General features: G+C 36.0%; 1 protein-coding gene across 1 annotated transcript in view; it reads left to right on the top strand.

Annotated features, from left to right (window-relative positions):
• MAN2A1 (mannosidase alpha class 2A member 1) overlaps positions 1 to 25,389 on the top strand; it is a 167,577-nt gene that overhangs the window by 108,441 nt on the left and 33,747 nt on the right. Inside the window, exons 13-16 of the mRNA XM_060093236.1 lie at positions 13,779 to 13,944; positions 15,276 to 15,494; positions 16,223 to 16,345; positions 19,464 to 19,578. Coding sequence (XP_059949219.1) covers positions 13,779 to 13,944; positions 15,276 to 15,494; positions 16,223 to 16,345; positions 19,464 to 19,578 — 623 coding nt within the window. The remainder of the gene's footprint in view (positions 1 to 13,778; positions 13,945 to 15,275; positions 15,495 to 16,222; positions 16,346 to 19,463; positions 19,579 to 25,389) is intronic.

Consider the following 25,389-nt stretch of genomic DNA (forward strand, 5'->3'; position numbering starts at 1 on the left):
AAAGTGCAGATTCTTCCCAGGCCCTTATAATTAGTCTGCTGTGATTTTTGTTCCTGGGTACAAAATTATTTTAGATTTATTGGATTTAGATTTCATTTGTAGAAGTGGTTGAACAGACTGCATTTCTTTTTTCTTTTTTCTTTTTGCGGTACGTGGGCCTCTCACTGCTGTGGCCTCTCCCGTTGTGGAGCACAGGCTCCGGACGCGCAGGCTCAGCGGCCATGGCTCACGGGCCCAGCCGCTCCGCGGCATGTGGGATCTTCCCAGACCGGGGCACGAACCGTGTCCCCTGCATCGGCAGGCGGACTCTCAACCACTGCGCCACCAGGGAAGCCCCAGACTGCATTTTAAATGATCATTTTAAGGTTTATTTGTTTAAAAACAATTGCAAAGTAGTTACATGTTCAGTGAACACCTGCTAAATTTCCTGGTTAGTCTGCTTTAATTGCCTTTTTATTGTTTATACTTTAAATCAAACTTTCTTAACTAGCTGTGTGGTTCTAGTTTATTGTTGTCAGATTATTTTATACAGTGAATTAAGTTTACACAGGGTGTTTAAGTTGTGTGGGTTTTTGGTTTTTTTTTTTTTTTTTTTTTGTGGTATGTGGGCTTCTCACTGTTGTGGCCTCTCCCATTGCGGAGCACAGGCTCCGGACGCGCAGGCTCAGCGGCCATGGCTCACAGGCCCAGCCGCTCCGCAGCATATGGGATCCTCCCGGACCGGGGCACGAACCCGTGTCCCCTGCATCAGCAGGCAGACTCTCAACCACTGCACCACCAGGGAAGCCCAAGTTGTGTGGTTTGTCTAATGAAATTAAAGTGACTTTTGCACATTGCTTACAACATCTTACAATTACTCCATCAAGGACCACAATCAAGAAAGTGCAGAAGATGGGGAACAGTAATATGTGCCTCTATATGTAGGATTATGATGTTATTTTGATACCTTACAATGTGAAGGCAGAGTTAGCATGGGGACTACCGCCTATGATCTAGGAAGGACTATAATAATTTCCAACTGAGATATTTGGAAATAAGTAACTTTGTAGAATCTAAGCAAAGTGCAAAGTTTGAGTGATTCTGTTCTGTGTTATTGCTTGTAGCACCCAAGTTTTTTCCCCCATTAGTTGGAGTTATGTCATGCACTGTGAAAGTGTTAAAGTAAATTAAATATCTGGCATATGAATGATTTCTTGAGTGATTTGTATTGGGTTGGGGAGAATTGACGAGTATGTGAGAGCGATTCCTTATTTTTTCTAGTTTTGTGCACACTTAGTTCTCTGTCCTCTCTCTTCTCTTCCTCCCAGTGTCCATCATGTCTTCTGAAATTGCTAACACAAAACTCATTAACTCAGAGCAGTTCAGAGCACAGACTGAAGTTATGCGGCATATTTCAAAGTCTTCCATTCTTCTGAACCAGATTTTTTTTCCTTCTGAATGCAGATTAATAAACCGTGCACTACAAGAGGAACAAGGAAAAGGATTTTAGTGAAGGTATCCTGATCCTGAAAAAGTCAGGGAGGGCTTCAAGCCCATCTTGGACTTCAGAACACTTCACAACTTTGTGGTAAAAGAAACATTTTAAAATAGAGCCTTTGGACTTATTTATTTCCTCCTTATTTGGAGAGTAACTTTATTTTTTTTTAGGCAAGAAAATTAACTGTGAAATTGGGGTACTTTTCAAACTAAAACATACTGGGTTTTAGATTTTGATATTTGTAGGTACCTAATGTATACTCAAAGTACTGTAGGTGTTTGGATGGCTTGTGTGTTTTTCTTTGAAACGTGTTCTTTATCTCTTGTGACATGGTGTTTGCCTTCACTGTGAGTGATGTTTTTTCTAGTGTTTTGTATCTTCTTCAGTCGGTTCACTGGATTGTAGGGTGTCTTTCCCAGAACTGATATTGTGTAAAAGTGTTTTGAAAACAGAGAGTTGTTTGTGTTTTTGTTGTTTTCATATTTTTACCTCTTACATGATGGCTCACTAGCATGAAGAGATGTTGCACCAATAAAAAGTTGTTGTTTTCTCTTCACCTGAAAGCCTCACACAAGATAGGTTTTCAGCTGTCAAAGTGAATACAAATGTATTTGCCATTTTTGTCTTTCACAACAAAATAACCTTATTTTACTGCATTAACTTTTAAGATCTTTTTATGTGTAAAAATCAGCCTGTTTATGTACTATGTATTCCTCCAAAGTTATGGCGTTACAGTCATTGGAGAAATGAAATTTTCTTCTAGTAGATGAAAATTACATTTTGATTGAACATCATTCCTTATGCAGTCACCCATAAATATAATGTCTTTTGCTGTCTTTTCAGAAAATGGCTACAGATGTGATTTCTGAATTGACAAGAAAATAGAACATCTTAATGTTTTAGGTAAAACAGATGGTGTTTTTGTTTTAGGCAAAACTCTCTCAGAGTGAAAGCATCTTAATTGGTGACAAGACTCTTGGGGTCTGCCAAATTATGTACAGTTTCTGTGTCTGTTTCTTTTTATTGCTTTAGTATCAAAAATTTTAGAATAGTTGGAAAAGGATATTCATCCTTTTCATTGACTTGCTATTTTCTCTTATGCCCTGGGAATAGTTGCAAGATTTTTCAACCTTATTTTGTTTAAAAAAGTTATAAAATTACATGTTAATCCTACTTTGGTTGTGGTTTTATTTATGCTTTTAGAAATGCTTTTCTCAATGTGGGAAAGCCTAAAATATGTAGTTCTACTTTTGAGGGTTAAGATTTTAATTTATAGTATTGAGTTGCATTTGCAGCTATAAATTTGAACATTTATGATACTCTTTTGCCCCTATACCATTGAGCTTTGGGCAGATCTCACTGTCAGATGCCTGGAAAGAGCACAGTGCTGTGAAGGGAGCCTTGGACTGAGAGTCAGAGGGCTCATTCTGGTCCCACCTCTGTCACTAACCAGCCTTCTTTTTTTGAAACATTAGTTCCATTTGCAATATGTCTTGGGAGAGAGGGGGCTAAAGTAGATAATCCCCAGGGTTACATCCAACTGACATTTAGTTTTTTTGTCTGTTACAACACAAATCATTTATAAAGCATTCGTTTGGATGAACACTGGGAAAGGAAGTTTGGGGGTAGAAAGCTCAACTCTGGAAAATAACCAGGTTTGTTCAGTAACTGGGACATAGGATAAGGAAACTGTTTTCCAAACTATCACCAGTATTGCAAAATGAAGACCTGGAATTTAACAATTCCTCTCCCACTGCCTCTTACATAAAGTAAGAACTACTGAAAGAACAGCTTGTGTTGTTATTAGAGCAGCTTTGATAAGTAGCCTCAGTTTCATCACCTCAGAGAAAACCCCTTACCCCAGTCCTGCCACTACAGCTGGTTGGGGGCTTTCAGAGTGAGGGCTCTTTGCTAGGGTGGAGGTGGAGCCCTCTGATGAAGCAGAGTTCAGAGAGACTTGGGGAAATGGAACTCTGGTGGGACTCTGTGCTTCTAGCATATACACCCTGAGTCCCTTACCCACTGGAGAAGAGCAAGGCCACCTACCCTACCTCCAAGATGCTGTAAAGCCTGACTGCTTGAATTTGAATCTTGGCTCTACCATTTAAATGGCTGTGAACCATGAGCTGGATACCAAGCCAGTCTACACATCTATAAAATGGGCATGATTTTAGAACTTGATAAGTCGGTTGTGAAGCTGAAAGGAGTTAATTCAAGTACAGCACATGCTGTATTCTAGGCACTGTTCTAAAGGCTCATTAGTGCTAGCTGTTTGGTATTACTGTTATTGTTGTTGTTGTTCTTGTTCTTGTTACTATTAACATATGGAAAACTCTGCCACTTACCAAGTCAAATTTACTTTGATTTAAAAGTAGCAAAAAATATCCCTTTAATAATACAAAATTTTATTTTTGATTTACTGCTTTGCCTATTAGTATTATAAACAAACATAATTCTCTACACAAAGTAATGTCTTCTAACATAGAGCTTTCTAGAATATTTTCTTAATGATTGCATACTTTTCATCTAAACTAAGAACTCTTCTCAGTAATATTTAATGGAGTTCTTGAATTTTGTAAGGTATTTTCAGAAATCAAAACCTTAGTTGACAACAGCAGTTTTAGGTACTACTATCATCTTACTGTTTCATAAAGGGCATCTTCACACTAGATTCGATCACCCTGCAGTACACTTGTTTACTTTCCTTTTGAATCTTGCCCTTGGGTGCATGACTTTCATGGGATGATAGATTTATAATAGTTTTGTCCATGAATTTTAACTTATTTCTCCTAAATATAGAAAAAAGTGTTGAAACAAACTTTCATGCATTAGGAAATTCAGATAACATTTATTTACTACTATATTCAAGTGCAATCCTAATTTTGATTGCTGAAATGAAATTGTGTTCTCTTCTTTAGTGTTGAATTTTTCTTCTTAAATGAGGCCAAATAATATATGTTACAAAATCAATTAGAAGCTTCCATAAAATGTCATGTTTTATTTTTCCTCTTGCAAATATAAATTCCCGTATCTGGTCATGGAAGATAAGTGAGATTGTTATTGTATAGTTTCTAGAGAGGTTTTTATGGGAAAACAGCTAAATGTTTGCCTATTTAAGAAGGCCTATTTTATAGGAGTAGAAACGTTTTTAAACTGGGAGGCCTTGGAACTTATATGAAAAATCTTGTGCGTATGTGCATGTCTTCAGTGAATAGTGTCTGTATAAGGCATTCAAAGATTAGAAGACAAGTAGAATTTTAAAAGGTTAAAAATAACCACCTTGGTCAGTGTAAGGGACTGTCAATCATTTGCTTTTTATGAAGTGCAGGTCTGGGGGGTTTCTCCTCTGCTTTTTCCTTATTGTTATCTGTGGGCACTTGCACAGGGACAATGTGAATTTGGGCACGTCAGACCTTGTAGCCAGCGGATGAGAAAGTATGAGGAAATCCTCCATGAGAGAGCAGGTCAGAGGGCTAGACACACTTACTTCAGTCTTTGCTTGGGCCCACTTCCAAGGACCCCAAGCTCTTCTCATTGCCCTTCACCCACCCCCACCCTTGCCCCCTTTTCCAGCATTCAAGAGTTTCTTTTCTGCGTATGGTGGTGGTCTTTGTGATGTGAAACCAGAAGTTGGCCCTCATTTTCAAGAGGAATAGTATAACCTGGTATATCAGTTTCTTAGTGCTGCTGTACCAAATAACCACAAACTTAGTCTCTCAAAAAAAAAACAAAACAAAACAATTTTATTATCTACAGTTTCGGAGGTCAGAAGTCCAAAATCTGTTTCACTGGGCTGACAAAGTATTGGCAGGACTTGTTGCTCCTGGAGGCTCTGAGGGAAAAATCTGATCCTTTGCCTGTTTCATCTTCTAATGGTCACCCGCATTGCTTGGCCTGTGGCCCCTTCCACACACATTCCAGCCTCTTGCTTCTATTGCCATGTGGCCACCTTCCCTGTTAGACTTCCCAGTCTCTCTCTTATAAGGACCTTGTGATTATATTGGGCCCACTTGGATAATCCAGAAAATCTCCCTATCCCAAGACCCTTAATTTAACCACATCTGCAAAGTCTCTTTTGCTATGTAAGGTAACATATTCATAGGTTCTGGGGATTAGGATGTGGACATCTTGGGGTGGGGAAGGGGGCGGAATTATTCTGCCTACCATACCTGGAAACCAGTGTATTTCCAGTGGATAAGTGGGATAATTAATTTAAGAACATCAGGATAAATCTTTGTAGATATCCCTCAGGTACCTCAAGTTCGAGAGGTCTGATACTGGATTTATCACCTTCATCTTGATATGTCTTCCACCCATCCTTAGGGGTTCAATCTTGGTTAGTGGCGCTACCATATCTATGCCACCCTAACTGCAAAACAGGAATTACAGACTTTTCCTTCTGGCTTATGCATCCTTCTCCAAGGAATCCAAAAAATCCTATTAATAAGAATTCCTACCTGTTTCTCAGACTTGTTCCTCTTTTGTATTTCTACCCACTCCTGTAACTTAGATTTTCACCTTTTCTACCTTGGCTGTTGTAGCTATTTACTTGGTCTTCCTCCTTTGAGTCTTGACTCCTTAAATCCTTCCTCTACCTGACAACTAGAAGTACCTATTAAAAATGAATCTGACCATGTTAAACCTTCAAGTCACTCCCCATACCCCATATAATAAGGTTTTTAGCAATTTGTAATGACTTAAAGACACCTCACTCCTCAGTGTGATTTGAGATTTATCTCTCTTTCTAGCTCCATATATTGGCATTTTAGACATGCGCTTTACTATGTAGATTCTAGTGACATTGAATGACCTGTATGTCCTGAAAATAATGTCCTTTTTTTCTTTATATATGTGTTCCTTTATTCTTATGGTCACTCTACCTAGAGTGTATTTCCCTACTTTTACTTGGCTATCTCTCCCTGACCTTTTAAAAAGTTGCATGTTTTTGTAGTTGTATTTTTCTGATTATTTTAAAAATATGTACTTTTTGAAGAATAGTGTTTTATATCTAGATGTCTAAAAAGTAGTTGCAGGAAGTTCGCTAAAAATCCCAGAATCTAGAGGAAGTATCTCTGTTAACGGTTTAACTTCTCTTCTGCTTAATCTACTCTGTTGTTAAACATATCTGCTGAGTTCTTAGTTTCAAATATTTATCCTAGAATTTCATTCAGTTAATTTTTGACATATTCAGTTTCTGTGGTAGAATTCTTTATCTTTTCATCTACCGTATTCATGTTTTCCTCTTTCCTTGGACATAGTAATTATCATTTTAAAGGCTTATCAGTTAACATCAATATCCAGATCTTGTGTGGTTCTAATTCTTCTGTCTTTTTATTGTTTAATCATGTGGCTCTGTCTTTGCAGATGTCTCAGCTTTTTATATTAAGTGCTAGACATTGTGTAGAAAAATTGTATAGGCTCTAGAAACTATCTGCTAGAGAGTGTTCACTCTTACTCCAATCAAGGACTGTGCTAAATTGAGGCTAATTCTCTCAATGTCTTCTTCATCTAGCTCATTAAGTTTTCAACTAATAGCCTGGTATATTCTGTAGGCCCTATTCCCTGGTGGGTTCTAAAGCCTCATGATATGTCTCTGCTCTACTTTTTAGAAGCTTTCTGTTTAGATTTTAAGCCTCCTTTTCTGTGCGGCTCCCAGTGTTTGGCACATGGACTGATGAGAAAGCCAACTGTGCACTTGAAGCTTTCTACATCCTCACCAAGTGCCTTTTAGCTTCTTTGCCACTGCAGTGAAACTTCTCTAGGCTTTGTTCTGGGCTTTGCAGGGAACTCAGCCTTTCCCGTGCTGAGAATTGGCACAGCCCAAAGTGAAAATGGCTAGAGAAGGCAGCTCTCTTCTCTGCAGTTCTTTTTCTCCTCAGCAGTTCTCTGTTTCCTTCAAGCAGTGATTACTGTATTTTATCCGGTTTTTCTAGTTGGCCCGTAGAAGTGAGAGCTTTTGTCAACTACTTCATCTCTCCTGGAAGTGGAAGCATCGTTTATATTTCAACTTCAATTTGGTGAAAGAAAAATGCTCATTTTTTCCACTTGAGTGTTTATATTTCTATTGATTTGTAGGAGCACAAATTTCCCAAATTTGATCTCCTTTTATTTTTTTATTCTTTAATCTTATTTTTTTAATATAGAAAATGTTCTAAGCTTTTTGTTATCAAATCTGCCAGTCTTTTGCTTTGCTGTATTTTTCTGTTATGGTTAAAAAGAGAATTTGTACCACAAATTTTATATTTATTTTTCTTACTGATTTTGTATCATTTTTTCTGTTTTTAAATTTTTTAATTCATCTAGAATCAGTGTTGGCATATTGTTTTAATGCATTTGTTTAACCATTTATCTTGCCCATCTATTACTATAGATGTATCATAGGATTGTTTTGCTCCCTTTCTCCCAATAAAAGGATTTCAGTGGGATTTTGGTTGGCAGTGAATAAGATTCATGAATCAATTTTAGGAGAGTTGTATATTTTGCAGTATTTTAGTTTTCTCACCTAGAAAAGTATGTCTCTTCATTCATTCATTTTTATGTCCCTCAGTAAAGTTCTGTCAACTTCTGTATATACATTTTGTATTAATTAATTCTCTGTTTTGAATGCTCTCCTGATTAATTCTTAATCATCCTGACTACCATCTTTTTGTGTGTATCACAAGACGCACTATACATAGTTTTGTATTATTACCTACCCTATTATATTGAACTCAACAATTTCTCTTTCTCCCCTTCTAGACTATAGATATTCAGAACAGGGACTATGTAGTCACATTCATAAGGTTATAACTACACATACCAGGAGGAGTCCTTCTCTCTGTCCTTTTTTTTTTTCTTGCCTTTTAATTTAGCCACATGCCATGTGGTTACTTTGTACGTGTGTAGATTCTGTGCATCTCTTTATTTATCTCCACCCCCCCCCATATTATCTGAACTCTTGTTTTAAGGTATCTATGTTATAACATGTGTGGTTTTGTTAATTTCTTTCATTTAGATTTATATATGCCTTACATAAGAAAGCATATAAGGCAGCAGCTCAGTGACCTGAGTTAATTAAAACATTCATTCTGCCATTCGTGTGATTCATGTAGCAGGGTATCTGGTCAAAACACCAGGAGGGTCTTGTAAGGGAAAGGAGAGATTTAATTGCTGTTGAGATTCTACTTTGTGCCAGGTCTGAGCTCTGAGCTCTGTGATTTTTCCAAACATTTTATCATTTAACCCTAATTGCAATCTTGTCTCCTGATTTTGTAGATAAAGATATTAAGGCTTGAAGAAATAAAATCACGTGTCCAAAGCCTCTCAAATTCTAAGTGCTGTAGTGGGTTTTTGAACTTGAATGTATCTGGCTCCAGAGCTAAGGACTCACAGAACTAATCATGATTTTTGAAGATCTAATGTATCTCAAAAAGGCTCCCTTTGTTTTTAATAGCTTAATATTTTTTTCCTGATGGCTAATATGGTAAGCATTATGTTTTAAACCTAGAAAACTAGGTAGACTATATGAAAAGTTCATATCTAGAAAGTGCAATTTTTGTAAACATATAAAACTATATATTTTCGTATTCAGAATACTGTCCAAAGGTTACTACTCTTCTTTAGATGATGCTCCACTAATGAGGCTACTTAGAGAAGATGAATATATTGTTTGAATTTTTTAATATGCTGTCATTGATTAAGAATTGGACAGACTGAGCTCTACTCTTTGCTTTGTTCTTAACTTTCTCTGTGATCTTGGATCTGTCATTTCCCCCATCTTTGCAAAGGGGATAATTGCATAGCTTGCTGATGCTATTTTTTAAGGAATTAAAATAATCAAAATGAAAATGATTTGATAAAACCATAAAGCTCCACACTAGTAGGTATTATTCACAAATGATAAATTCTCCTACTGGGATTTTTGTGTGTTACTCATTCATCAACTATTTATTGAATGTTATTCCATGCCAGGTACTCCACTAGGCACATGAAGTTACAATTACTTTTCATATAACCTGGTGTTTGCTTAATTGGTTTTAAACTGCACTTACAAATATTGCAAAACTGGACTTGCAAATATTTTTCATTTCTATCTTCTTTGCACAGCCATAAATGTATGTAGTATTTTTTAAATGGTTTTTTGAATATTGTTTTTGCTTTCCTCATGCAGTGAGGTCATAAGATAAACTCTTTAGTATATGTTACAAGAGATTTTCTATGCCAGCGTTCCAGTTTATAAATTTTCTTTCACAGATAAAATGTACTGAAATGTAAATAGCTCTTTGTTCATCCTGAGCTTCCTGAAGATAGAAGGTCTGTGGGGATCTTTGGCATCATTGAAGACAAAGTTCTTCTCAAGTGAATTAGGAACTAAGGGAATCTCCACAGGAAACCTCAGTTGTCAAAATGGTCGTTATAAGCTTGGCCTGTGAATAAAGTGGTTAGGATGGTTAAGAAGATGGTACTAGGGGTAGGACTGAGTTCTAAGCCTGTTGTGGCACTTGTAGCTGCTTGCGCCTCTGCAACATACCTAACCTCCCTGAACCTCAGCTCTCCTATCTGTCCAGTGAAGGATGAAAAGCTGTGCCTCATAGATTATAGGCCTGAGGACTGAACCCCGGCATACAGGAAGCACCCTGTAAGTGGTAACTCCAGCGTCAGTCTCACCAAGAGGCATCTTACTTTCATTCTGCCCTATGTCCAGTCTAAGAAAGAAGTCCGCATGGTCCTAGTCTTTTGTTCATAGTAGGCACTGATTAGATTTGCCTCAGAGAGAGGACGTGGAATGCCACAGTTGTCTTTCTTAACATGACATAAATCATTTCTACAAAAGGGGTGAGGAAATTCTAAATATACTCCTCCTCATTAGAATTTTCAAGGACAGAACCACGTTTACAGTGGAATTATAGTTCTTCCTAAAATGACTCCCAGTTTGACATGAGCGTACAGATGTCTTTTCATTTCTCTCCATTCCTTTTTCTCTCAGCCACAGTAGATCATAGTTTGCCCTCTCATTTGATTGGCAGGTAACATAGGAGTGCTTTGTCTTCATGAGGTGAAGGTTGTTCATTGTATATAGAAAATTGAGATAATTGCCTGTAGGCAAGTTGCAGGGGCTTAATGTCATAATGCGAGCTAGGAGGCTGGATGTGACTTGGTGACAGATGATAGATAAGAAGCTAATGCAAATATAGGGGAAATTGGAAAAAAATATTTCTGAGCTTCCTATATAGTTACTTCCAAGGTAAAATAGAAACTAACTAGCCCCATTTTTCAGCAATATTTTATTCTTTTCATCTGTTAGTGTGGATGAAACAATATTAATTTTTAATAAGTGAGTATGATATTATGATATGAAACCTCCTGGTTCCATTCACAATTGATTGACTTAAAAGGATTCATGTTTGGAGATATTGGCAGTGTAACAAATGTTTGACTACTAACCATGATAATGACAATGAAAATTTAGTTAATTTGTGATGCTGTACTTATTTCCCAAGGAAATATAATTCATGTATGATAATGCTTTCTCTGTACTCTACTTGAAATGTACATAGAGGTTTGTGTATCAGATAAATGTGTGCTGTGATGCACTTGAACATGCTGTGAATCTCTAATTATGTTAAAAAATTATTTTCTTAGTGCAGCTTTATACTCATTATATACTCTACACATTTAGTTTTTGAATAGATTCCTGGCATGATAATTACATAATTCAGTACAGTAGAAACATCATTATGGTCAAATACTAATTAGCTATGAAAATGAAACAAAACAGAACCTAGTTCACACTTATTATAAAAAGCTATTTAGGGAGCTTCCCTGGTGGCGCAGTGGTTGAGAGTCCGCCTGCCGATGCAGGGGACACGGGTTTGTGCCCCGGTCCAGGAAGATCCCACAGCCATGCCGCGGAGCGGCTGGGCCCGTGAGCCGTGGCCACTGAGCCTGTGCATCCAGAGCCTGTGCTCTGCAGCAGGAGAGGCCACAACAGTGAGAGGCCCGCGTACCGAAAAAAAAAAAAAAAAAAAAAAAAAGCTATTTAATATTGTACAAAACAAAATGTATGGTTGAAATTATTATTTGCTTTAAATTTGAGTCATTTTCTTCCTTACTGGGAAGAATCAGTGTTTTGGATGCTTGCTGCCTAATTTATTGCTTGGACACATTATACTTTATTATCAGAGCCTTTATAGCCAGATCTGGGTAGTAGAGCATCAAAGAACTTGAAGTGGGAATTCTGGGCTCTGTACCTAGGTCTGCCTCACGGCTTCTGCAGAATTAAGAGACTGGCCTAAGTCTTCAGACTATATGTTCTACAGTTCTTCATATACTGGCTCTAAGCCTCTGGGCACATGGGGTTCAGTAGTAAGTCACTTATTTCTGGGATGCTGGTTTGAACTTTGGTGTTGGACATGAGTGATCCTCAACTGCTTTTCTTCTCCAGTGTACCTGAGGAATATAGTATAGTCTAGTTGATAACAATGAACCCTGGCATTTGTGATTCTCCAGGTGTGTTTGTGATAGGAGAACAATCAGGCAAAACATAAGCTCTGGTGGAGGGCAGTGGGAGGGTGCAAATAGGTTGATAGATTCCTTCAGGTAAGTCTGTTAAGCACACCTCTCAAGGGGGCAGTACTCTCACTCTCCCTGAGAATTGATTCTGTGGATAAAAATCGGTTTTGTCTAGTACTTTGAGGCTCCAGTGCCCTTTGTAGATATGTTTTTGACTGCATGCTTCAGCTGCTCTTTTCTCATATACATGTGGAATCTCAATGAATGTAAATGGTGTAAGTTAGATCTTGTGATCCTGATGTATATACTACAAGCCTAATAGGAGCCAGAGACATTCTTATTATCATATATTATTACCTTTGGTATCTCACAGTACTGTCTCAATCAAAAGTGCTTCAGCTGATAAACAATTTATAAGTCAAACATTTTATAGGTTTTACACTACATCCTCTTTCTTTCCCTTCGTGCTTTTCTGTTATCCTTCACTTTAGTTTTGGCCACTGTATTAATTTTATTTCCTGACAAACCATTTGCAATGCAGTTGAAATATACAGGACACATATAGAATAAAAGAGCGCTGCTAGGCTTTCTGATGCACTAAATAAACAATGCTAGCTTGCTTGGACCAAGTCTGATATCGCTATGGGTAAGAGGGAGAAGTGGTTGACTGACTGTTCATTTCTGTGTTCCTGAAGTTACAAAATTGTGTAGGAAAGCAAAATATTTCAGATCATGAAAATATTCACTATTGAATCAGTTATATTATTAGTCAAATATGCTCTTTGAAATACTGCTTATTTTATTTGAAGATAATATGATGCAATTGTTTATAAAGTAAAATCATAAATATTACAAAGTGTGCATAATTCACGAAGTCTGTGACATGATGATCTAGAACGTTTTTACTCACAGGCAAAGCCATGAAGCAGTGAGGATCCAGCAGAGTTATGCTACTGAGAAAACCAAGGATGTTAGGGGATTCAACTGACGGTTATTTAAATATCAAAGAATTGAGAGAGAACTTTAGGAAAAATGATTAAGTCCTTGAATATTTTTTATAAATAAAAAATTTTTGGAAAAATTTTGCCAAAACCCCTACTTCATTCTAAGAATTGTACTTAGTTGCAAATATTGCCTAAACTTATTTTAATAGTCGTTATTTCCCTTTTCTAGCCAAGTTCCAATCAGTTTTTTTACCACTATTTATTATAAAATTTCAGCCTCTGTTTTAAGTGGATTCACTTCAAATGACCTTTCCTCTAGAAACAACTCTCTTGGATAATAAGGGCCCCTGTGTATAAAATATATATGTGAATTATGTGATTCTGCATGTATAACTGTACATTTCACTGTGTTTTAGTGATCTAAAATGCATGAACTAAATGAATTTTAATTGAAATTAGTTGTGACTAAAATGCACACAGACAATTTATGTATTCTCTTGTTCAGTGAGTTAGGCAGGGATCAGGATGTTAGTTGTATAGGGCTGGTTATTTTAGAAAGACCAATAAAACCATATGTATATAAGTCATTTTCTGGGACATAGAAATAACTTAATTATAGTTGTATTAATGTCTTTCATTTGTATAACATTTATTCTTAGAAAGTGAGTCCTTATTTCATTACTCTTTGTACTGTGTGGTATTTGTTGTGATGAAATTTCCTGTTCTCCAAAAGTTTTACCAGACTATTTCTTATAATTCTTCTCCTTGTGTTGGCTTTATGACTGTCTATGACCTGAAATCTCACAAATAATGTGGAAAAGTTCAAATATCTTGAGACCCCAATAGTAAAGCGACTGTTTTTGCAGGTATCTTGTGGTCTACAATCCTTCAGAACAAGACCGAAACTCAGTAGTCTCAGTCTGTGTGAGCTCCCCGACAGCGCAAGTATCCTCTGCTTCAGGAAAGCCCGTGGAAATTCAAATGAGTGCAGTGTGGGATGCAGCAAGTACTGTTTCACAGACAGCCTATGAGGTATGTGCTCTCTATAGAACTTAGAGAGGCAACATGAAAAAAGCATAGCCAGTATACAGTTTATATATGTATTAATATATACCCCTGAGAGCTGTCAAGTTGGTGTATGTAAAGTGGTTAAAGTTGTAAATGCCAGAGGATTTAACTGGTGAGTTAAATGACACTAAAGGAAAACAGATCCTATGTTTTCCAAATATTAATATCTTTGTTAGTATGTGTATTGTATGTTATTTTTAGAACGTTATTAGTATGTATATTGTATATCTTTGTATATCTATTGTAACTTGTTCCTGAAGTCATGAAGTAATCATTTCTCATAAAATTTTGAATTTTTTGTCTAACTCAATTTAATGACAGTTATAAATATTGAAATGGAGATAAATACCATCCTTCTAAATAACCTGGATACTTTCAACTTTTCACTGCAAAGGTGACATTAATATACCATGAAAGAAAGACTTCCTAAAATAAGTAAGATGCTTCTTTTCTGAGATAATTATGGAAAAAATCTGGATTCAAATAATAGACATTTTGGGGGGAAATTTTCTTAAAATAAGCAATATTAAACTGAACCCCCATGTAACTGGAAAGATCTAACTTTTAGAGTTTGGAGTACAGTTTAAATTGTACTCCAAACTCTAAAGACACAGACATAAGCTAGGAACTCTAAAAGAAAATTAAAAGCCATTGCTGGCTGCTCTTATAAATTCATAATACTTTAGATAGAAAGGAAAGTATAACACCAGTTTTGGTCAGATTTTACAGGAAACACCCCATTTAGAGAATGGAACAGTAGCTCCTGGAAGGCAGGAGTCATGTCTCATGGTGGGTACATCCTCCATGCCTTGTTCAGTGTCTGCTGGACCCCAGGCATTTGATGGCTGGTGTTGATTGAACTAATGTGCTTAATATTTATATTGTTACACTTACCATTTTTATTTTTAATGTACTGAAATATTATAGTATTATTAAAGGATTCCTAATAATTAGGAAAAATCATTGTTCACAATAAACCCTTACCTTCATGGAGAATTTCCCTGTCTGAGCATCCATTACGAGCACCGTAGGACAATTGAGGATGGTTACATAATTTCATATATTGGATGAAAGCAGTAATGTCTTTGATAGTCTTACCTACTTGAAGTTATTAGTTTCCCTGGATAAACAGAGATGTGGATACTCTACCCATAAATTATCAAAACATATTTATGGAATAGTACTATATTCTCTTTTTTAAATATGGTAGTTTCTCCTTTTTACTAGAAGTATATATGGTTTCCTTTCAGTAGATACATTTCTCTTTAATAAATTCTCTCCTTTATCTTGTAAAGATCTCTTTTCTAGCACAGATGCCACCATTGGGACTGAAAGTATATAAGATTTTGGAAACAGCAAGTTCAAATCCACATTTAGCTGAATATGTCCTATATAATGGTCATATAGCAAATAAAGGAATTTTCAACATGAATAATATAAAAAGTGCTCAAGAAGATATAACTCTAGAGAACTCCTTTATTAAGCTGCGGTTTAGTCACTCTGGGCTTATGGAGGTATGTTCTGAATAGTTCTGAAATTTAGAGAAGTCTTGTCACTTTTATTATAATATATGCAGATTACTTCTGCAAAGTGGGAAAAGTGGACACAGATTCTCTGGGAGAAAGGATAGATGAGCTATATGTACCTTCTCCTTGTGGTCCACAGTGACCACTTGCTCCTTATAAGTGTGGTCTGTGGGTGGTGCTGCTCAGTGGACTGTTTGTTATTTGTCCACAAGATAAGTATGGAAGCTGTGGCTGTTTAGAAATGTTTATGGAAACTTTAAAGTAATTTGGCTGAGTAAAATTATGCCTATTGTATCTAATAATAAAAAATTTGAGTGTATATTTGGCATATCACTTTAATTTTTCTAGTAATTCACTTTCATTGTACTTTACAAAAATATTGTTCCATGCATATTGGAAATAAAAATAAATCCACTTCTTTACTACAAAAAGTTTGAGAAGTACTGATCTAATCTCTTAATTTGTGTTTCTTTTTCTTCCTTGGTGAAATGTGTTCTTTTTGTTCCTATGGCAAAGATTTTAAATCGTAAGTTTAAGTATAAAATTTTGAGTGTTTATGTAAGAATTGTGAATATTAGAGGCTGAATGTTATCATTTTTGAATCTATTGCCAGGTATTTTTTTTTGTTTTTGAAATTGACATATACATGTAACTAGATCCAACTTGTTAATGTCTTAATTGTGAGTTATCATAAATTTTTTTTCTTTTATCCTTAGGAAATGATAAATAAAGGAGATGGTAAAAGTCATGAAGTAAAAGTGCAGTTTTCATGGTATGGAACCACGAGTAAAAAGGACAAAAGTGGTGCCTACCTCTTCTTACCAGATGGAGAAGCCAAGGTAAGTGCTGGTGAGCTGAGCAGTGAATAAGCACTTATTGAAAGAATAATGAGGAGCAAAATAAATGCATCTCAATATTTTGTTATCTATTAGGAATAGATGAGTTGGCTCCATTATATATATCATTATTGACACTTAGCAATTTCTAGTTGAATGTTAGATAAACAGATAATTTCTCAGAGTTGGAATTCAGTTAAGATACTACAGTGGACAAATGCTTTCTATGGAATGAAGCTAGATTTGATTTAAGATTAGGGTGCTGCCGTATTGTTGTGTACTTATGTGGCATGGCATATATATAGACACAAAATTCCTAGCCATATGAGAAAAATAGATTGACCACTGAGCCGTTTTTCACCTTAAATTTTAGCACTTTAAAAAACAAACAAAAAAATGTTTTCCTACCCTTGACTGTAAAGGTAGTATATGCAAATCTTAGCACATTTAATGCAGAAAATTAAGAAAACAATAAAATTTGCCAACTATTCCACAAGCCCATGAAAACCCCTGCCAACATTTTGATATATTTTTACTGTCTTTTATTCTATGCATATCTTTTTCCCCCATTTTTAAGTTTTTGTCTTCCTACATGAACATATTTTATTTTTCATTGTGACAATGCTCACAATCTGATATGTTCTTTGAAAACACAGTTTTAATATACACTTTTGTGTTTAAAAACTTTTAGCTATAAGACGAATAAGGTCTGAGGGTCTGATGTATAATATGGTAACTAGTTGATAGCACTGTATTATATAATTGAAATTTGCTAAGAGGGTAGAACTTAAGTGTTCTCCCACAAAAAAACATGTGTGTGTATATATATGTGGGGAAAAAAAGAATTTCCTATTGTTGCATATGTGTATTTTCTCCCAATACTTTACTACTGTAACATTGTGATAAGCTTTCTCTGTAGCATTTTTGTACAGTGCTAATTATTTCCTGACAGAAGAGTCATTTTGTGTCAGTGGATGAAGCCTTTTAAGGCTTTTGACATATACATACTACTTATCTTCCCTCTAGAAAGATGGCATACATATTCACTCCCACCAGTGTTTTTTTTGTTGGGTTTTTTTTTGCGGTACGCGGGCCTCTCACTGTTGTGGCCTCTTCCATTGCGGAGCACGGGCTCCGGACGTGCAGGCTCAGCGGCCATGGCTCACGGGCCCAGCCGCTCCGTGGCATGTGGGATCTTCCCGGACTGGGGCACGAACCCGTGTCCCCTGCATTGGCAGGCAGACTCTCAACCACTGCACCACCAGGGAAGCCCCACCACCAGTGTTTTCTTGAGAGTAGCTCTCTAGTATGCTATTCTAAGCTCTGAGAATTAGCCATATTAAATGCTTTACCTATAGTAATGAGTGAAAAATATTTTACTGTTACGATTTTTATGATTATTAGTGAGGTTGAACTTTTTTATGGCTTTATCTTTCATATTTCTTTTATGAGTTTCCTATTTAAGTTCTTTGACCATTTTTCTATCGATAAGACTTGTGGATCTGTAAGTATTCTTTATATATGGTAAAATTAATCCTTTTTCCTATTTATTGCAATCCTATATCCTATTTATGCTCTCAATGTGTCATTTAGTTTGTTAATTCTTTTATTTTTCTGTTATGTAGTTTTAATTTTTGTGTAGTCAATTTTATATTTTTTTCTTTAGAGTTTCTTCCTTTGCTTTTACACTTACACAGCCTTTCTCCACTTTAAGATAAATTAAATATTCTCAGTATTTTGTTGCCTAGGGTCCTGTCTCCTGAAAAAGTTACTTTTGTTCTAGAAAAGCTTGCTAACCAAAATCAAATATAAATTTTAAGAGATTGTGTAGGCCACACTCAGGATTCTAGTTGTTTGTCATTGTTTCTGTTTTTTTTAAATCATTGAGGAATTAAAGGTAAGCTGCAGCTCATAGTAGGCATTTCAGGATGAACCGTGGATCCTAAGTATAAGCTACATCAGTGTTTTCTCACTTAACAGCTTTTGTCATTAGACAGGCATTTTGTTTTGACTGACATTTCCTTTTTTTTTTAAAGTAGCTATGCTATAGAATATTATACATGGACAATTATAATTACTAATTTATTTTAAATGATTTTATCTTTAAATGGCTCTAATATTAGATAGAAGGATAAAGAGAATCATCATATGTTTACAAAGAAGAAATAAAAGAACATCAGGGAAAGAGACAGCTGAGTTTATCAGAAAAAGGCCCGGATATCACCGTCCTAGGTTTCATTCTCCTCCATTACTTTCTAGCTATATGGTAATTGGGTACAAGAACTTTGTTAACTATAAAGCATTATATTAATTTCAGAATATTTTTCTCTAGCCAAAGGGTAAATTTGGAAGAAAATTACAGAGTTCTGAAAATCTTGTGCTACATTGCAAACCTAGCTTTTTATGCTATTGTTGAGCTTTCTAAGGTGTGTAATACTTAAGAAAATAAAATTCTTCATAAATGCTTTAAATTTTGTTTCTGTGTCATATAAGTTATGTGTTTTATTCCCATAGTTTCTTTAATCTAGATTCTAAATAATGAAAACTAAACCAGTGGTTGCCATAGTTTTTCCGAGTTTGGAAGTTGGCTTTATATTCAGCTAGTTCTTGTGAGTAAAAGGGCAGTGTTAGAGTAGTAAACCTGACTGTGATTAAACTATGTTTCTGAATCCTGCTTCCTGTTTGCTTAAGATGACTCCCTGTGGTCATCCTAGCCACCTTCCCAACCCCTGAACATTAGGGAGCCATGGTTATAATAAATGTTTGCCTGAGAAAATGTCACTGCTGTAGAACGATTGCTCATTCTAAAAAATAACATATGGACAATATAGAAAGATTTTAATTAGAAATTTTTATATCTGGGAGAAATGTTTGTAGATCATCTAGGCCAATCAGGTTGTAAAATTTTTATTTTCTATTTTCAGCAGTATTTGTCTAATGCAAAACCTTATATTCAATTTTTGTAGCACGCACATATTCCGATACCTCGTAAGGTTTGTTTTTCACTTAAAATTAAAAATATCAGGTGATATACATTTGCCAGTTTGGAAACTATAATAAACATTCCTTGGAAAAACTAAAAGCCAAAATACTTTTCTTAAAAATGTGATTTCCTCCTCAGCCTTATGTTTACACAACACCACCCTTTGTCATAGTGCAACATGGAAGGTTTTTTTCGGACGTGACTTGCTTTTTTGAACATGTTACCCACAGAGTTCGACTGTACAACATACATGGTAAGAAAACAGAGAAACGCAGATGTGAAACAAATGTATACTGATTCTTGAATTCTTGCTTTTCTTTTGTCGGTTTTAATAAATTAGCAGTTGGTTTTAGGAGATGACAATCATCTGTCTAACCTTGACATCAGACTTATCATATGATTTAAAATGTAGTATTTACCCTTTGATAATTAAAAATGGTAAAACATTTAACACCTTACATATACTTGTTCTTTTCTTCTGTATATCTTCTCTTTCCTATTGCAATATTTGTCTTAAGTCATGTGCTCATTTCTCAGATCTAAAAACAGTATAGTGGTTTTATTTTATAAAATGGAAATTATATTAAATGTGGCTTTCAATTAATGGATCATTGACTATCTCTGTCACACACACACACACACACACACACACACACACACGACCTGCCTTATATATAGACTGTATTGTCATAGTGTACTACTAGAATTTAACTTTAAAAGAAAAATGTTCTCTGCTTGTTCTGCTTGTTTATGACTCTTTAGCTTGTAGAGCATAAAATCAGGCAGTTTTTATTGCTTTTAGGACAGTATTGAACCAGCTTCTTTGTTAATCAAATGGTAAGAATAGGCCTTTGATCTCATTAGAAACTGAACTGTGGACAGTGGCACTGGTCTTTCCATGGGATTTGGGTAGAGCTGTGGTTCCCAAACAATCTCAGAATTGTACAGTTTTGTTGGTTGATTTTGAATTCGCTGTTTTTAGAATGGAGTACTCTTCCAACCACAACTTTAATCCTGATAACCGGCCATTTACCATTATATCAACTCTCTTAGAAAGGACCTCATAAAAATGCCACTTTAAATGTTTTGTTGCTGTTAGCTAAGATGAAAAATTAGAAAAGGAAAATATTCTTTCCCAGAATCATTAGGCAGGTAGACAATAAAGCATTTCAAAACCAGTGATAAAATGAATGGGCAGGCACTGTTTACTTTTTAGGTATTGTGGGGAAGCAAAGGCTGCTATGTTCAGGGAATTTCTTGGACAACTAAATTCAGTTTTCAAATTTCAATGTCTAAATTTGATTTTGTTTTTAGTTAACTTTCTCAAACTTCAAATCTCAACGATGTTTGCCTTTTGGTAGAATTTCAGGTGTGGACAAACTTTCTCATGTGACTTCTTAGGTAGTAATGTGATATGTTTTCAGGATTACCCATGATTCATATGTTGAATTAAGAAGTAAAAGGTCTTCTAGAAGATGGTAAAGTCATATTAGACACTAACTTTGCGTCTTTTGCAATTATCACTTTGCTACCTACAGGAAAGTTTGCTACCTACAAGAAAGTTTGTAGTTTTGAAATAATCTTTTATTTAGTTTCCCAAAACCTTTTAAGTCAGAAACACTATTTTTGGCTATCTCTTTGTACTCTTGCATAAGCCATTGTTTACTGTTTCTGAGAGCCCTAAAACTCCATCTTCACCTATGACCAAAGGTTTCATTTTATGGGTAGAAAATAGCATGATCACACAGGAGATGTGCTTATCTACTTTTTAAGTTTGCTTAAAACTATTGTGTTTTAATGGAGAAGTTCTTCCTTGAATATAACATGGCACCGTTTGGCACAGATCTCCATCATCAGGCTTGGTTTACTATTGCTTTTCATCAGTTATATTTAGGGATAGGCTGTGTCTCAGAGTTGCTGAAGCAACTCATCAGAAAAATTCCAACTTCTCAACAGGTGTATTTGCTTAATTGCTTTTGCTTCTGTTTAATTGCATCCGTCCATCAATGCAACTTCTGAGTTTTCTTCTGTTGGCCATAGGATCTGGGTCTCATATCAAAGGGGGTTTCTGTAAATTAGAGGGCCCTCTTCTGCTTCTGTGGCTGTAGCCTAGCTTGCCGTCATGCTTCAGTGGCCAATTTGGAAATTAATAGGCTCTGACTTGGCCCGTTTACTTATTCCAATAAACACACACTCATCAGAACTAAATGCTTGTCTTTTCTCCTCTTCCCCTCCCCTCCTGTCCCCTACTGAGCAGTCAGAAATGTCCAGTGGCTGATGAACAGCCCTTTAGCAGGAGCAGGGGCCACCGAGAATTCACTGACCCCCAGCTCTCCAAGGTGGCAGTGCTGGCTCTGATTAGTCAGTTAAGGAATAGAGGTTGTTTTGAATGGAGCACTTGGTGTATTAGCATAACAAAAATAATAATGATAAATAAATATGCAGACCTCAGATTGCCTCCTGATGTCTCAGTGGGTGGAATAAACTTGAGCTCAAGCCTTTTTTCGTGATGTTAGATTTTTGCAGCTTGGAAGCAGGAAGCTTCAGAAGTTTGTGGGAAATGACAGATAAGTTAGATATAACGTGAAGTTAACTTAAATTGCTGTTCAGATGAGTTTTACTGTACTTGCTTGGACTGAACCTGAAACCAGCATATGTAACTATTCAAAGTGGCAGATCCATCTTTCTTTTTGCTGTCTCAAGCCCAGAGCATTTTTTTTCCCCATCAAGACTACAGTTTGTGAAAAATGGAGATATTAGATCACCTGAAAGGCTTTCTTCCAAACTATATAGCCTCCCATGTTTGTATCTGAGCTCCTGGGGAAAAAAAGCCCAGTTGTGGAGATAGAGCCTTTCCTTGGTAGCCTCTGTGACCCATTTCCATCTATCCTTTTCTTTCATACACTTGCGTGAGGGTACAGGTTGTCTGGATCCTGTCTTAGTGGGTTTTAATTAAATCACTAACCCAGGCCTGTGACAGAGATGTGAAATCTTCAGGGTGTTTGACTCTCTAGGTGTTCACACTACCTGAAAAGAGTTTGGTTATGCAGCGCTAAAGCGTCTGTACTAAGAAATACTTGACAGCTCTTTTGAACTTTGGCCTCTTGTAAACTAGGCTTCTGAGTGATTGATCAAAATGCATAGACAAACTGACTTTTGATCTTAGGTGCTACGAATACTTCAGCCAACTTCCAAGCTTTTATCAATTGGCTTTGGTTTTAAATTTCTTAAGATAACAAAAATATCTATTCTTGACTTATTAAACTATTTTCAGGCATAGACTAATTTTGCCCCCTTTAAACTGAGTGGATATGGTTATTTGGATGAGTATTAATGACTAGAGCCTGTTGTTAGTACCAAATTCATGATCAGTGAGGGTTGGGGGGAGGGAGACTATGAATATTTTAAGATTACATACTGAAATTGTATGTTTACTAAACCAGTTAATCACACAAAAGATTTTATTATTTCTGAGCAAGAAGGGTGAAGAAACAGAAAATGAGTTTTATTATGGATTGTCTTTACTGAGTATCCGTTCATATTAAACCTTTCAAATTCCATTTACTTGAAACATTCTTTTAAAACCTAAGGTAATGCAAACCTGACAAAATATATTTATATTTCTCAATCTCCTTTTTTAGTTACTCTTTGATTCTTCTCTCCATAAAGTAACTTTTGCCCAATTTAAGCTTCAGCAGAAAACAAAGTCAAGGACAAAAATCAACCAACACTTCCCAAATTACATAAACTGTGTGATCATTGTTGATTTTGAAACAAACTGAGTTGGGAGGCCTGGGTGCAGCCTGACTTCTGGTTTTGTTCTTGGTTTGGTATTTAACTTTAGTTTCTCTATTTGTGTTCTCTCCAGATTCTGAAAATAATAAGCAGTACAGTTTAAAGTCTCTCTCTTAACATCATTTAAGCTATTAAAAACACAGTGTTTGTATTTTCATTATTGTTCAGACATTACATTCAAAAGGTTTCTAGAAATACTAAATGAGAGGAAATTTTGTGCTCACAAGCTTTAAAAGCTTCAAAAGATCAGAGCAATTTCAGAGATTTCTAATGAAACATCATGCTTTGCCTTATATTAAGTTAAATAAATCCTTTTTATGGTGACCATAACTTAATGAAATGCCCTTTTAGGACTATTTTATGATTTCTAAAAGATTATTTCATTTGTAGAAAATAACATTTTTTTGTAGGAAAAGGTGGGAGAGGTGGGGATTAATTTTTCTTGTAGTGTAATCATCTTTCATTAAATTGAAGCTGTAAATGTTACCAGATACGCTGCTTTAGCTTTTATCATTAATCTTGGATTAGAAGATAGAATACAATACAAGCAGAAACCCCTGTACCACCTTGTGTTATAGTAATTTGTTATTTTACCATCACAAAAAATACGTATCTTGCCCGTGATATTATGATCAGTAAGTGACATTCACAAGCCGTAGTTTCATTTGTCTTCAGAGTTGTAATTATTAGACTGGTGCTATTTTCTGACATAAACTGCTACTTTGAAGAATTAGGTTGCTATGCGTTACCAATATATCATTTTCATTTTCACTGGCACAAGGTTCAGGTTCCAGATCTGTTAATATGTACCTTCAAGGTTTTTTTTCCCCCTCAGGACTATGTTCTCCTAGGCAGGTGTTTGTGAGTGAGTGAGTGAGTGTGTCTGTGTAAACCATGTTTCAACCCTTAGGAGAAATATCTTAAATGCAGTAAATACTTCTTTTGCCTGTTTTCCACCAACATATTATGAAAGTACTGCATGTAATGGATCTTGCCAAAAGAAAGTACACAGTAGCCTGGGGGTAAAATGTAATGAACTGCCATCAAGAAGTATGGAAGAAAAGACTTTCCTTTGGCTGAAATGATTGATAATTTCCTTCCAAGGGCATATTTAGCAATCAAAGAGAGGTTGCTTTGTTTTTCTTCTGTTTTGAATATATAATCTAAATGGATTCATAACATGACCCTTGACTTTTAGAGAGTCAAAATGAATTGTATCCAGTTAAACATATAAGAGAATCACATTGGGAATTAGAGATCTGAATCCTTAGTTTCGCCTCTAAGCAAACTAGAGTGACCTTGAGTTTGTTCTTTAACTTCTTAGGAGAGAAAGACTAGATGGTCAATTAGGTATCACCATCAAAGAGTCTTAACAACACTTGTTTTCACATCAAGTTTCTTTGGTGCTTGACTCCTTGCTCCTAAATTCACCTTCTAAGGATGCTTGAACCTGGGGCCCTCATCCCTAGAGTCCTTCCACTTATAAACAAGGTCTCACAGCTTCGCTGAAGTTGTTTTTATTTCCATAAAAAGATTCATGAGGATATTAAAATGGTTTGTAATCAATCTCTCATTTTTCCCAGGACTATGTTCCATATTTAGTTTGATTTAAGAGTAAAAAGCATTAAGTAAGTTATGGCTAGGCAGACTTAGGTAATTAAAACATTTTTGGAATATCGTAATATGAAATTGACTGCTAAGGATTTTTTTTCCTGTTAATTGGAACTTTTAAAAAATGAAATAAGTAGCTATGTGTGAAATCTGATTATTCCCTACAGGCATGAAAAGGAAGGTTATTTTAAGGGACTATAAGCACATTCTGGTTACACAAATTCAGAACTCAGAGGTTATCTTGGAGGCTGTTTGACAGCAGCTGCTGCATTGAAGGCATAGCTTCTTAGTGGGAAATAGCATCATCTCCCACAAATATATGTTGTACTAAACTCAGATGAAGGGAATAGGGGTGGGAAACACAGGGAAGTGTGACGGTTAAGAGCTCCGACTCCAGAGTCAGCCCATGTACATTTCATTCCCAGCTCCCAAACCTGCTCTGCCGCTTACCAGGTGTTTGACCTTGTGCAGGTTATTACCTACATGGTCTTGGCTTCATCATCCTGAAAATGAGACAATAATAGAGTCTTCCTCATAGGAGTGTTGGAGAATTAACTGAGTAATGTACATAAAGCCTGACACACACTAAGTGTTGTATCTCCTTAAGAAGGATGTGCAGGCCTGAGAGAGTGGTCATTGAAGGGTTGGGGGATTTGGA

The sequence above is a fragment of the Mesoplodon densirostris genome, chromosome 3 (genome assembly GCF_025265405.1).
Source record: "Mesoplodon densirostris isolate mMesDen1 chromosome 3, mMesDen1 primary haplotype, whole genome shotgun sequence".
NCBI classification, from domain to species: Eukaryota; Metazoa; Chordata; class Mammalia; order Artiodactyla; family Ziphiidae; genus Mesoplodon; species Mesoplodon densirostris.